The sequence below is a fragment of the Bubalus kerabau genome, chromosome 16 (assembly GCF_029407905.1).
Source record: "Bubalus kerabau isolate K-KA32 ecotype Philippines breed swamp buffalo chromosome 16, PCC_UOA_SB_1v2, whole genome shotgun sequence".
Lineage (NCBI taxonomy): Eukaryota > Metazoa > Chordata > Mammalia > Artiodactyla > Bovidae > Bubalus > Bubalus kerabau.
Window position 1 is genome coordinate 75,844,037 of NC_073639.1, and position 13,817 is coordinate 75,857,853.

The 13,817-nt window shown below is 55.1% G+C and overlaps 1 protein-coding gene across 7 annotated transcripts in view; it reads right to left on the reverse strand.

Moving 5' to 3' along the window:
• SPECC1L (sperm antigen with calponin homology and coiled-coil domains 1 like) overlaps positions 1-13,817 on the reverse strand; it is an 86,493-nt gene that overhangs the window by 51,619 nt on the left and 21,057 nt on the right. For 6 of the 7 annotated variants that reach the window (XM_055549715.1, XM_055549714.1, XM_055549711.1 and 3 more), the window contains 4 exons: positions 11,778-11,967; positions 7,930-8,083; positions 2,920-4,556; positions 1,770-1,977 (listed from right to left, as the gene is read on the reverse strand). In XM_055549715.1, the coding sequence (XP_055405690.1) occupies positions 1,770-1,977; positions 2,920-4,556; positions 7,930-8,083; positions 11,778-11,930 (2,152 nt within the window). In that variant the 5' untranslated portion in view covers positions 11,931-11,967. The remainder of the gene's footprint in view (positions 1-1,769; positions 1,978-2,919; positions 4,557-7,929; positions 8,084-11,777; positions 11,968-13,817) is intronic. The other variant, XM_055549712.1, reaches the window with a different exon arrangement.

A 13,817-nucleotide genomic window follows, 5' to 3' on the forward strand; every position in this document is an offset into this window, starting at 1 on the left:
TCTAGTCACAGCTTTGGTTTTTCCAGTAGTCATCTACGGATGTGAGACTTGGACCATAAAGAAGGCTGAACGCGAAAGAATTAATGCTTTGAACTGTGGTGCTGGAGAAGACTCTTGAGAGTTGCTTGAACAGCAAGGAGATCAAACCAGTGAATTCTAAAGGAAATCAACCCTGGATAGTCACTGGCAGGACTGAAGCTGAAGCGCCAATATTTTGGCCGCCTGATGCAAAGAGCCAACTTACTGGAAAAGACCCTGATGCTGGGAAAGTTTGAGGGCAGGAGGAGAAGGGGGCGACAGAGGATGAGACGGTTGGATGGCATCACTGACTCAATGGACATGAGTTTTGGCAAACTCTGGGAGATGGTGAAGGACAAGGAAGCCTGGCATGCTGCAGTCCATGGGGTCACAAAGAGTCAGGCACGTATGGGCGACTGAAAAACCACCAAGGCATCCAGAAAGGTTACCTCCATCCTCCCCATCCCCACCAGGCCATCCTTAGCAGCCATTACTACTTAAAATTTGCTGATATTCAAGGAATCCAGGTAAAGAGTACATAAGAACTTTTAAAACGTATCATTTGGAAATAACTTGAAAGTTACAAAAAGATACAGGAAGTAACACAGGACCCGGACCTGAGCTCCCACGCACCTCTGATTCAGCCTCGCCTACCTAACGGTGCACCGTGTTCCATCTTCTGCTGTCTCTGCTCCCTGCCTGTCTGCCTGTATTCATCTTTCCTTCTTAAGGACACACACCACGTCCCTCACCCCGGCACAATGCAGTGTGTGGTCCTACCAGCACTCAGACCCAGGGGGCTGTCCACCTCACGCGTTTGTGCCGACGTCCGTCCCCACAGGCTGAGGGCAGCCCGGGGCCCGGCAGGCAAGGGAGTAGGGGCTGGCCTGTCCCCACTCCTGCAGCCTGGGACTCCCCCTCAGCCTCGGTCCTTCATGACACCGGCATCTTTGGGGAAACACCACTCAGTCCTCCCAGTACAACGTTGCTCATCTTTTTGTCTTAAGCGTTTCTCTGTGACGAGGTGAAGTCGCATCTCAGCCAGAATGTGGCCCAGCCACATCACGTGCCCGTCGCAGTGCTGCCCGACTGCCCCACTGTGCAGCTTTTTCCTCACGTGCAACATAATGCACAGTCTGTGAGAGGATCACGCAAGCTTCCATTCTTCATCAAATTTTCACACAGAAATGCTTGCACTATTTTTGCAACTTTTTTTATAAGTCTGAAATAATTACAAAAGAGTTTATAAAAATCTTTTAAAAAAGCAAACAGACCAACTCAAAATCCAAATCCAAAATCCGAATCCAAATCCACCATAAACCTTCACTGAAAGGAGGGCAAGTAAAGAGGCAAACAGAAACCCGTGCTGCAGGCCTAAAGAGCAGGAGCTTTGGTCTCACTACACTTCAACCGCTAGACGCTGGTGATAGACGGCTTTTCCTAAGATCTAGAGAGTTAACAGCCCCACTAATGTCTCACTGAAATGACTTTTCACAGTTACGCAGTTTTAAAGAGATGCTTCTGTGTAACAGTCCTTCAGGAGCAAAACAGCGGCCGGGAGATGGGCGGTTCCATGAGGCCCCAGCCCACACGTGCCTGCCCGGCCACAGCGCTGCTGCCCCAGAGCCCTGCCCAGGCAGAGCCACCCACCATGTCCGTCCTGAGCGTGCACTGTCCCTGGGTGGGGGGCCTCACTTACTCTCTAAGTCGGAGATGGGCAAGCACGTCCCTGGGTGGGGGGCCTCACTTACTCTCTAAGTCCGAGATGATGAGGTTGTCGTGAAGCTTCACCGCCCGGTGCTGTTCCACTTCGTCTTCAAGTTCAAAGATCGTTTCTTTCATGTCACTCCTTTCTGTCTCTTTTTCTTCCAGCTCTGACCGTAGTTTTTCTAAGGTCATGTTCAGATCTTCTATTTGCTTCTTAGCTTCCTCTTGGAAGGCTCGGTATTCGTCTTCTACCTGTGTGAAATTGATCAGAAAAGTGAGTGCTGTTCTGAGCTAAGTCCCAGGACGGAGGCACAGGCCCCCTGGGCTGGGAGCGAAGGGGGCACTGCTCTGCCAGAGTGAGGAGGGCCGTGTGACCGCCCTGGGCATCCAGTGCCTCGGACATCACACAACACGCTTCAGCACGGCGCTCTGCCTCACCACTGACCTCGCGCTGACATCACACTGAACCTCGCTACAGTACTTACGAAGAGGTTTTGGAAGTCTTCCCTTCTCCAAAGTTTGGACTGAAGGCATGCATCTCATCAACGATTAACATGCTTTCCTACAAAAATTATGTCTGCTTTCTGACGGTTTCAGTATCAAATTAAAAACAGAAACCAAAAATTCTCAAATACTGTCAAACTGTTAGTTCACACGGGCCCCCAACATGTACGCACCAACACATATATCTCCTAAACTGTATCTCTGAAAGTCATGCCTTAAAAAATTAAGATTTACATATTAAGAACAGACTCTCATACAAATTGCACAGCAGCTTAACCCAAACTCCTAGAACTCTACTTGAAAAACCACACCACAGAAGAAGAGGCAGACGCTGCTGGCCCCACAGACTGGAATTCTGGCTCTCCGTTTTTCTTGTGTCAATACAGCCGCGAGGGCGCTGTGACCCTGCGTGCCACGCTCCCCTGGGCACCCCCAGAACTGGGGACAACTTCCGTCAGGTGTGACCCCAGCCTTAGCCTTTCACAGGCAGGACCACGGTGGAAAAGTGAGAGTGGAAGTGACATCGTTACCAGAACACTTTTCACTCCCTCCCAAGACAAGCAGCTCAGAAAAAGAGGCCCTCAGGAAGCGCTGGTGGCACGCCCCCCGGGCCGCCGGCTCTCGGGAAGCGTGCCATGCGCCACAGCCACTCCGCGCGGCTCCAGAGCCCTCCATCTACTGAAACGGTACCTTTGCGATGGCGTCCTGCAGCCGGTTGGCATCATTCCGGGTGTGGGCCAGGTCTTCCTGCAGGCTACTGGCCAGAGTCTCTGCTTTCTCCTTGTCCAGCCTGACGCTCTCCAGGAGGTCCTGAATGTCAGACTTGTCTCCAGAGTTATGGATAGAGTACAGCTCCGCCACCTTCTGCTTCTCGTTCTCCAGCTGGGCCTTCAGGCGATTCATCTCGATCTGGTCACTGGCCAGGGTGGCTTTGAGCTCCTCCACGGTGGCGGCCAAGGCCGCCTTGCCCTTCTGCTCGGACTCGACGGCCCGCTCCATGTGGTGGGTGCGCTCCTTGAGCGCCCCGATCAGCTCCTGAGCCTCCTTGTTGTCCTGCTCGGCCATCTTCAGGGTGTTGCTTAGGTGCTGCTGGACGCCAAGGAGCTGCTCCCGTTCAAAGCGGCTGTTCTCGGCGAGGTCCATGTAGCGCTGCTCCAGCTCCATGTAGCGACCGCTTTTCACGTCTTCGTCGATGACGTAGGAAATGTGATGCTCGTCCAGGAGGGAGCGGAAATACTCAACCTGCCGGCTGAAGTGCTCCAGCTTGTCGCTCTGCTGGCACAGGGACTCCATGAGAATCACCTTCTCCTCGCCGAGCCGCTCGTTCTCGCTGTTCAGCTCCTGCGTGATCTGCTGCAGGTCGGCCAGCTCCTGCAGAGTGGCCTGCAGCTCCTCGCTCGTGCTGTGCTGGTTCTCCTCCATCTGGTGTATCCGCTCCGTCAGGCACGCGACGGACACTTCGCTGGCGTTCCCGCTGCTGCCCTTGCGAGAGCGCTCTACGCTCGGAAGGCCTTCTGACTCCGAGGACGAGGGTGCGTCCAGGGCGTCGTCGCTGGACGTGAGGGGCTGGTACACCTCACTGCACTCGCTGTCCAGGTTGTCCAGGGAGTTGCTGTGCTGATGGTCCATGAGCGTGTTTTCATCCTGGCTCAGCAGATCCTCCACCGAGCCAGGGGCCGAGCCCTCCACCGAGGAGGTCAGCGTCCCGCCGCCGTCGCTCTGGTTACCAGGGGTGATCTCTGGGCTCAGGGACTGATAGCCAAACAGCTTTTCGGAATGGTCCAGCCTCTGCTCCAGGGAGAAGCCCAGCGCGTTCAGCCGGTCCTTCAGCATGCGGTTCTCGTTCTTCAGCTGGTTGAGCTCTTGGCGGATGGCGGCGTTCTGCTCCTGCAGCTGCAGCAACGTGGACTCCACGTCAGTTGGCTGGTGCACGACGCTGGCCTCCTTCTCCTCGCACCTCTCGGCGCCCTCGGTGAGGGGGTCCTCGCTGATGCCCAGCTGAGCACGCATGTCCCGGAGCTCGCTCCGCAGATGTAAAATCTCCACGTCCTTGGTTTTGGCCAAGGTGAGAAGATCCTTCACTCTGGCCTCCAGAGCAGCTTTGTCACTGATCTGATTGTCCGACTTGGACTTGCTCATGCGGACGTCGCATTCCGCAGCCGTGCGACTGCGGGAGCGTTTGGCCGACGCCACGTCATTAGCCCCCTGACCTGCAGAAGGCAGTTTTTTGCTCTGGTTTAGTCGGGTACGTTCACGTAATCTTTCTCTAGTAGAACTGGACTCTTTATTACCTGTGGAAGTGCTCCGCTTGGTTGAAGAACTCGTGCCTACATGATTAAGACAGAGAGTTTAAGGCAGAACATTAGCAAGAGACAGGCACACAGCTATGCCCCAAGGAAACGAGGAATGATCTGAGGCCCTGCACAGGGACCGTCACGCTGGCCCTGCCTGCGAGTCTGGTTACTGTCAAGTTCGGCCCCCTCCAAACAGGAAGATCAATCACCCTTTATTTATCGATGAAAAAAGACGTTTCACACTGGGCTTCGTGCTGTGAAGGGCCAGGTTTATGGACTGTGAGTCCTATCTCAGTACACGTGGACTTGAATCCCAAACCGTGGATTTCCACAGGCGGCCGGAGCCCAGCGTCCAGGGAGGCTGTAGGAAGGTGCCTTAAGGGACAGCTGGCCACACAGCAAACCACCTGCAGAAGCAGGAAGGGAGGAAGACCACGGGTGACCAGAGGGAGGGGCAGCCTCTGGACAAAGAAAAACCTAAGCTGCCCACAACAAACACAAGAGCTGTGATCACAGAAAACGCAAAACGCGTCCACGTCATGGAGCGCCACATGTGCGTGCCGTCGCTCGGTCGCGGCCCATCCCTGGTGACCCTACAGGTGGCAGACCACCCGGCTCCTCTGCCCGCGGAACTGTCCAGGCAGGAATACTGGAGGGGGCCACCATTTCCCCTTCTTCAGGGGGGTCTTCCCGACCCAGAGATGGAAGCTGCGTTTCTGGCACTGGCAGACAGATTCTTTGCCGCTGCACCACTTGGGAAGTGTCGCACAAACAGCAGCAGTAACAAGAATTATTCAAACAGGCAGCGTGCACTCATCCTCACTACACACACGTATTACCAGCTCACACACGGTAATTTACACAGGCTTCATTACCATCATCCTGTTTTACAGATGAAGAAACCCAAGAAGAGATGATACATAATCTGCCAATGTCCCACAGGTAATACATGGGTGAGCCAAGATTCAAACGCAGGCAGGCCGTGCGGCAGAACCTGCAACTTACCAGGACCGCTCGGCCTTTATCGGTGTTGGAAGCGACGCAGCAGCGCCGCTAGGGCCTTGGCGACACGTGCACGAAGCAAGCACAGTGTCACCTGCTAAAGCTGGACCTGCGCAAACAGCTGGCGTGACGCGCATTCAATTAACACAAGAAGAACGTGCTCATCCACAAACACTTAAAGAAATCATTAGACTCTTTTTTACTTTGAAAAGTAAGTTCTAGACCTGACCAATAACGATTCGTGTCAGCACCAGGCTAACCAGGGGGCGAAGGGCGGAAGCTCTGCCTGACGGGGGACGCTGTGGGAAGCCCCTGCTTCTGCCGCGGCTAGGGGAGCGCAGGCAGGGGATGCTGGAGGCCTCGGCAGACGGGGACGAGGCGCTAGATGAGGCATCGCACGCAGGAAGGAAAAGTAAGGCCACGTGGCAGATGGGGCAGGAGAGGAAGGCTTCCACAGGCCCTGAGCAGCAGCAATGTTCAGTGAATCTTCTAGAGCACTGTGGCGGAGAGTAAGCCAGAGGGCGCCTCGTGAAGCAGGAGGAGGAGGAAGAGCAGCAGGAGGAGCGCGGGCAGACGGAGCAGCGAAGCCCAGGGAGGCCACGCTTGAGGCGAAAAGCACGCTCTCCGCAAGAACCGAGACGGATTACAAATCTGCACTAGATTTCAAAGGCAGAGGAGCGACTGCAAACGGAGGCTGGGAAGGGGAGACGCGGTAAAGGGCCCGGGGAGTGGCCACCGAAGGCAGCCTGCGAGGGTGCGAGGCGGGAGCAGGGGAGCGGCGTCTGCACACAGGGAAACCCTGAAGGCCGGGGAGGGAGGGATACGAGGGGTCAGAGTACTGGACCTCCTTTTCGGCACACAAGCCAGAGCGTTAAATGTGGTGACGACCCGGGCTCCAGGGCAGAGACCTATGGTCCAGGGTGCTCCATCACCAGCTCTGAGGCCTGGCACAGAACGGGCGCCCAGGAAGCATTCACTGAGCGAATGGGTGCACGGCCTGGGCGGGGCACTGCAGCTTCTGTGCGGGGCTCTCACGATGCTGAGCTGAGAGCCTCTAAATGACACCCCTGAGGATGGCCTCAACCTCCAGGGCTGCGGTGAGGAGAAGATGGAGTGACACCTGTCACTGAGCCGAGTAAGGACGGCCACGCTCCCTCCTGCTAACCGCGGCGCCGCAGTCGGCGTGGGCCGGGGTCTGCGTGGAAGGAAAAGGCCATGCGGGGTCAAGGCGGGGGGCACAGCTGGAACCCCAGCCGAGGGCACAGCTGGCACGCCAGCCGAGGAGGAAGTCCAGTACACAAAGAGGGGACAAGAACCTGAACGACGAGAGCAAGGGAGGGCCTGCTCTAGTTTCTGCCGATCTGCTTTCACACACTTACTACAAGCACAGTATCTTAAGACTACTGGAAGTTTCCAAGTTTTTTTCTTTCAGTGTAAGAAGCAACATATGAAAGTGTTACTCTCCGGATTACAGAATGAAACCTTAAAAAAAAAAAAATTGCTGCTAATGAAGGAAGAAAGAAAGGCAGGACTGGAATGAATGGATCTAGGCACTGACTATCAGAGGCTGCTAACGTCAGGCAGCGGGAGACAGCCAGACACCATGGGCAGATGGACAGACAGCAGTCCTGCGTGAAGGAGCGGGCGAGAGGAGGGGAGGACCCTAAATCTGCCCCATCGAGGCTCTAAATCCAGGGGCACTGACAGTGAGCAGAGAGAACACAGGAACACGGCAACGGGCATCACAGGAGCGCAATACCAAAATCCAGATCGCCAGAGGGAACTCGCTGGAGGCCCCGTGGTCAGGACTCCGTGCTTTCACTGTTGGGGCCTGGGTTCAATCCCTGGTGAGCGAACTAAGATCTTACAAGCCGCATGACATGGCCAAAAAGGAGGAAATAAAATCCAGAAACTCTATAGGTCAAACAACCAGTTTCTACAAAAGCTAAATTGCGAGGAAAAAAAGGGGCGGGGTGAACTCACAGATTTAAAAATGAAGACTTAAGAGACACCAGCAATTACTGTATGTGGACCTTAAGTGAATCCTGGTAAATCCTAATCCAGACAAATAAGTAAGTGTATGTATGTAACACTTATAAGACAGTATGAAATTTAAATATTTACTGAATAACGATATGAGAAGTGATTATTTTAAGGCCTGGTAATGGCACTGTGAATATAGTTTTAAACACGCACTTATCCTTCAGAGATGATCAGGTATGTGTGGGTGACGCTTGGAGCTGAGGGTGGGCGTCAGGGCGCCGAGAGCGGCCTCAAGTGACAGGGTGATGAGCATGTGGAGGTGAAGTACCAGACAGCTGTGCACAGGCCAGACACTGCCCAGGACCGAGCGGCACTCCCTGCACACTGCCGCCCCGCCTGCGGGACCCCGCCGAGCGCGCACCTGTGCTGGTCCTGGGCCTGTTCTCTGCAGCGCTCACGGCAGGCGCGGGCGCGGACGGCGCGGCGGAAGAGCAGGCGTTCTTCTTGCCTTTGACACCATTGGTCACGGTCACCCCTCCAGCCATCCCAGCTAAAAGGTCATCACTGCTCTTGGTCTAGAAGCAACAAAAGATTAAAAACAAGCTGGTTAGATAAAGCGAGATTAAATAACATTCTGACCCTAACCAAAGTCCTTGACTTTCAGGCTGAGTCCAAGGCCTCTGCAAAGACCTCCTGGCAGCTACCAGGCAGCACATGCCTTGGTGCTGCAGAAACGGAACCTTCTCGCTGGCTCACAAACAGCTGCAACTTCTTTCTAAAGATATGAAGATCACAATGGACTCAAAGACGTCATGGGAGCCCACCATATGCCCCCACGTGCCAGATTCAGTGCGGGGTGAGAAGAGGTGAGGACACCCTACTTGCTGCCCCTCATCTCAGCGGTGACTCAGCAAGCAGGAGCCGCGGAGCCGGCACGCGCCACCGGGCAGTTCCTCGAGAAGCAGCCCCACTGCTCTGAAGTGATCCAGTGATGGAGCCAACATCTAATAGAAGTTTCTCTCAAGTTTATTTTCTTAAGGTTTATCTACTTTTTTTTTGGTAGCCTAAGCCAAAATTGAAAGAAGGGGATTTTTTAAAAAGTCCACATAACATACAAATAAAAAACTAGAGACTTTATGGTTACAGTGAGGGTTAAATGATCATTCTACGTGAGAAAGACCATTTGATTTACTTATGCTTTATGAAGATGACGGAAAAACATGTGAGCTTTTTAAAAAGGAAACAAGTACTCTAGATAACTGGGTTGGGCATAAAATTATTACTTGAGGAAAAAAAGTGAAAAAATCTGATTTTACTTCTCCTAGAAATGAGAGAGAACACAGAGGAGTTAAAGATCTACGGGAGGAAAAAAAACAAAAATGTGCTTTTAAATCAAAGGACCAGGGCTTCCCCGGTGGCTCAGTGGTAAAGAATCCACCTGCCAATGTAGGAGATGGGGGTTTGATCCCTGATCTGGGAAGATCTCACATGCCTTGGAGCAACTAAGCCCGTGCTCTGGAGCCCGGGACGCACACCGCTGAGCCACATGCCACCGTTACTGAAGCCGGGTGCCTGGAGCCCGCGCTCGGCAACAAGAGGGGCCACCGCAGCAGGCGGCTCAGCACCGCAACCAGAGAGCCCGAAGCGTACCGAAGACCCACCACAGCCAAAAATAAATGAAATCATTTTTTGAACAAATAAAGATCCAAAAGTTTTGCCCACTAAGGTGAAGTGGTCCTCCCCTGCATCTTACTAGGCCTAGCCACAAACAACATCTGAAGTAAGAAGCAGACACGCGTACACTCGGGGGCTTCCTGGCTGCCCAGTGGTTAGGAACCAGCACTTTCCATGCTGGGGCTGCGTTCAATCCTTGTTTGCAGCCAAAAAACAAAAGGAAGAAACGGGACTTCCCTGGTACTGCAGTGGACGAGGGTCTGCCTGCCAATGCGGGGGCATGGGCTCCACCTCTGGTCTGGGAAGAGCCTCAGCCACGAAGGAACTGGAGCCCTCGTGCAGCAACTTCTGCAGGCCGTGCCCTCGGGAGCCCACAGCCTGCGCCTGCGGAAGCCGCGCCGCGGCCGCTGGAGCCTGGGGGCCCAGAGCCCACACTCGCAGAGAGCAGCCTGCGCACCGCAACTCGAGAGGGCTCCCACCGCTGCAGCTAGCGCGAGCCTGGGCACAGCAGGGAAGACCCGGGGCGGAAAAAGTAAGACGTTATTTCTTAAGAAAGAAAAAGGCACATCTCCACAGCCCATGACCGCAGGAACAGTGCCACATGGTCCACGAGTGCTGGGCAGCGACAGACCTCGTGTGGGTGTCCACGGGAGCGGGTGTGTGCACACAGCACCCAAGTGATTAAACGTCCGACACCTCATTCTTGGGGTTAATCATCAAAGCTCATCAGTGACAGGCGTGAATCCGGTTGTGGGACGTGGCCATCTACTGAAGCAGCACAGGGAAGCGTGCAGGGAAGATAGAGCGACGCTTAGCTTTGTGGGCTCTCCAGGCCCTTTTGCTTCTTCCAATTTTTCCATTTTCACTACTTTCTTCTTTCCTTCTTACCTTTCACTCCAACAGTGAAAGCATGTGCTGCAGTGGAGGCACAGCGCCCTCCTGAGTGCCCTCCCCGGCGCGCACAAAGCTCCTCACAAGTCAGCCAGCTGAGCGGAGCCCAGGCCACAGACACGGGCGCACAGCGAGAACGCGGCTCTCTCCGCCTGACGGTGGAGAAGGACTCACTGCTCAAGACCAGGGGCTATCAACGGGGCCCAAGCCTCTCGAGACCTGACACGCTCAGGGCGCGCTCCAGAATGAACCGCACAGACGCTGCCTGCCAGCGAGGAAGAGGCAACCCGGCTGGCCGTGTGCACGTCCCGAGCCAACGCTTCAACCTGCTCCTCCAGCCCCGTAAGTCATAGGTCACCCAGCTACACAGGCGCTCCGCTGCAAAGACAGCCCAGCAACTGAGTGGCCGGCAGAAAACCCCGGTTCTCCTATAGGAGAGGCAGCTCTGTCGCAGAGGAAATGGCTCAGTGTGCTGATTCAGACTGAGGAAGCAGGGCAAAGGTGAACTCCGGGTATCACCCCAGGGTCACAGGGTGACACCCAGCCACTCAGCACGGCCCCAGCGAGGAGAAACCTGGAGGCATCTCCCAGCCCCTGGAATGAGTCTGTCTTCAGGTTTGACAACCTTGGGATAGAAAAACTAGATCTAGATCCTGCTAGATCTTTCCACACATGCGAGGAAGTCCCTCATCAGCTGCTCCTGTGAGGCGCCCTGCGAGGCACTTCTTAAAATAGTTAGGTCACAGTCCGTGAAGCCCTGAGTGGACAGAGGCTTCTGGACAGCCTGTGTTTCAGGCACTGCTTGGCTTCTCCCCATCAGACAAGCAGCAATGCGCTCCAGGTTTTCTGCAGAGGCAAAGTCTCCACCCCAAAACAAGCAAGCAAAGAATAGGCACGATGAATTCTGGCCTGAGAAAGTCTGGAGGAAGACCGTGGGGCCCTCGGCCCACCGAACCCAACACCAGACCAGCAGAAAAAGGCCCGCAGCAGCCTCCCACAGACACCGGGAGTGCCGCGGGGAGACCGGCCCTGTCGGGGATGGACCGTGGGCCGAGGGCGCTTCCCGGGCCGGGCCGCACAAGCCTGCTGCCATTGCTCGCAGGCCGGCCCGTGCACCGCTGCAACCTGACCGCAGCCCGAGGGCGCACGGCCAGCCTGGCCAGCCTGCCCCAGAGCCGAGGCTCGAACACATCACGCCCGTGACCAACAGGGAGCAAAGCAGCCTCCAAAGGAAGGGGTGTAACGAGAACACGAGTCACGCTCTACCTACACTGATACCACCCAGTTCTACGTGGGATTAATACCAACCAGCACACTCTTCAGGGCAGTGTAATAAAGGGTGGAGCGGGAAGAAGAACCGTGCGGAGGTTCGGGAATGTCGCACTGGCCATCCAGCCAGACCTTGCACGCGTGTGCGCCCCATCAGCCTCCTCAGGCAGCAGCAGCGTCTCCCTGCTGGAAACGGCGCAGTCCACTCTCCTGCTCTCCCAGACAGCTGACTGTTTCTCAGTACTTGAGCTCTTCCTGCAAATGACTGCCTCCACGCCATGCTCCGCGGGCTCCCGGAAGGGGGCCCTTCCCCGGAGGCACAGCGCTCTGCTCACAACCGAGCTGCCACCCGGCATCGCTGGTAATGACGGGCCCAACACAGGGAGACATGCTCCTCCTACACCCGCCGTGCGCGCAAACACGTCACACGAATACCTTCGACAACGCTGCTGTGGCCCCAGGCTTCACGGGCCTGCTGCCCGCAGAGGCTGAGGAGCTGCTCTCGGGCCTGGTTTTGTCCGCTGCCTGCACTCTGCTCGTCCCCGACACCTTAGGCGCTGAGCCGACACTCCTGCTTGCTTTCTTCATTCTGGGTTGCCTCTCCGCGATGCATTTACAGGCAAATCTGTGGAGAGAAACGGCGTTATCCCGAGAACAAAACGGCAAGAAAGTGCTTTAGAAATTTGTTTTCAAAGGATCTTACCATGAAATAAAAATGTCTGAAAGCTAGATGTCGTTACAGAAAATGAGGAAAAATTCGTAGACTAGTTAATCAGAATGCACTTCCTTCTTGAACACTACTGATCGGAAGTTACTCTTTGCATTCTGGTTCTCTCAGTACAAAGAAGACCCCAGACCTCTAATGGAAGGGGCCAACTCAACGCACGCGCAGAGAAGCAATAACCGTCCTGCAGTGAGCACAAGCCGCTTTACAGGTCCCCACGGGGATCACGCTTTCCAAATTATCCAGCACAGTCCTGGGTTCAAATATTTGTCCTGACATTGCACACAGACCAGCAGAACAGCCCAGAAACTCCAGCATCAGGATCTAAATGTTTCCCAGCATCTCTCTTTTATCAAGAGGAAGCTCCAAAATGCCCTATCAGAACATAAGACTCAACGCTTCGTTCAGAAAGTAAGGCGTTCTGTACGCCTGTGAGAACCGTGACAGGAAACTTCCCGCCTGATTGGAAGAGACTGGGCTTCACAGCTCGGAGGACCTGGAGAACAGAGAGCACACAGAGCCGTGGCCAGACAGCCGCCCAGCACACCTCTATCAGCAGAGCCGGAATGCAGTCTCTGCAGCAAGATTGTGTCTGGGGAGACACGCTGGCCGGGTCTGGGTAAAGAAAGTCACACAACTAACAGAAGTGAAAGTCTGCTGTGAACAGAAGGGCCTTTGCACTCAGTGCCGCTGAGCACAAAAAAGAGGCTGGTCTGTTTCAGGAAGGTTTCTACACACTTAGAAATAAAGGGAAAGTTACAGAATAACCTTTTGGAAGAGAAAAGCTCCCTTCCAACAGCCTCAACGACCACTTCACCCAGACTTTGCTCAAACGCTCCCGAGTCATCTTGCCCGATCTGCGCAAACTGTACCAACTGGTCTGGCGGCAGGAACAGTGAGACAGAAGGAAGGGGCTCCGCTCCACCTCTCCTTGGTAAGGCCTCAGAGCAAAGAGAACGCTGTGACTGCCACCACACCCCACAAGGGAAGCACAGCGAGACCTCGGGCTCCTCTCTGGCCTCCCCCCAACTTCTCAGTTATTCCTTCCAGAAAATGCTGTATTCGGTGATCAGATCACTGTCTGCTTGCCTTCTTCTTCTTCCGCACGCCATGAGCGCTTGGCCCGAGGCCGACGCTCCCTAGACTTCAGACCCACCAGCTGCTCGTTCCAGGCTCCCTCCAGGCCCCCGGAGGACACTGAAAGTAACCCAGACAGACGCCTCCCAGGACACACACACCACGGCTATGCTGACCCTGCCGACCAGCGACTCCGCTCTTCTACCTGTACCAGCAAAGAACTGGGTTGGACCTATCACTAAGTCGATTTTGTAGAAAAATCAAGATCCTAAGAACGTTTCCTTCAGCCTCTCTTTCCTTTTGTATCACCTTCTCTTTTCTAAGTCTCTTGTCTTGTCAATGGTTCCCCGAAGTGTCTCTGCTCCAAATTCCAGGGCAGCCCTCCTTCCCACACCACTCAGCCCCACTCCCAGTCCCTAAACTTTTCCTTGGTCTGCACAACCCAAGGGAACTTACTGCAACAATGCAGCTGTCCTGTGCCCGCCTGTGCTGCCCACGGGTGGCTCCTGGGCACCTGAAGTCCGCCTAGTGCGACCGTCACTGCCTCTGCCCAGAGGCACAGCCAAGTGAGCAGCCGCTCCCCACTCCAAGGGTGGCTACGGGCGAGCAGATGGCCGCTGACGAACGCTGGTGAGGCCACGGCGCGGCCGGAGCCCTCACAGGCTGCCGGCAGA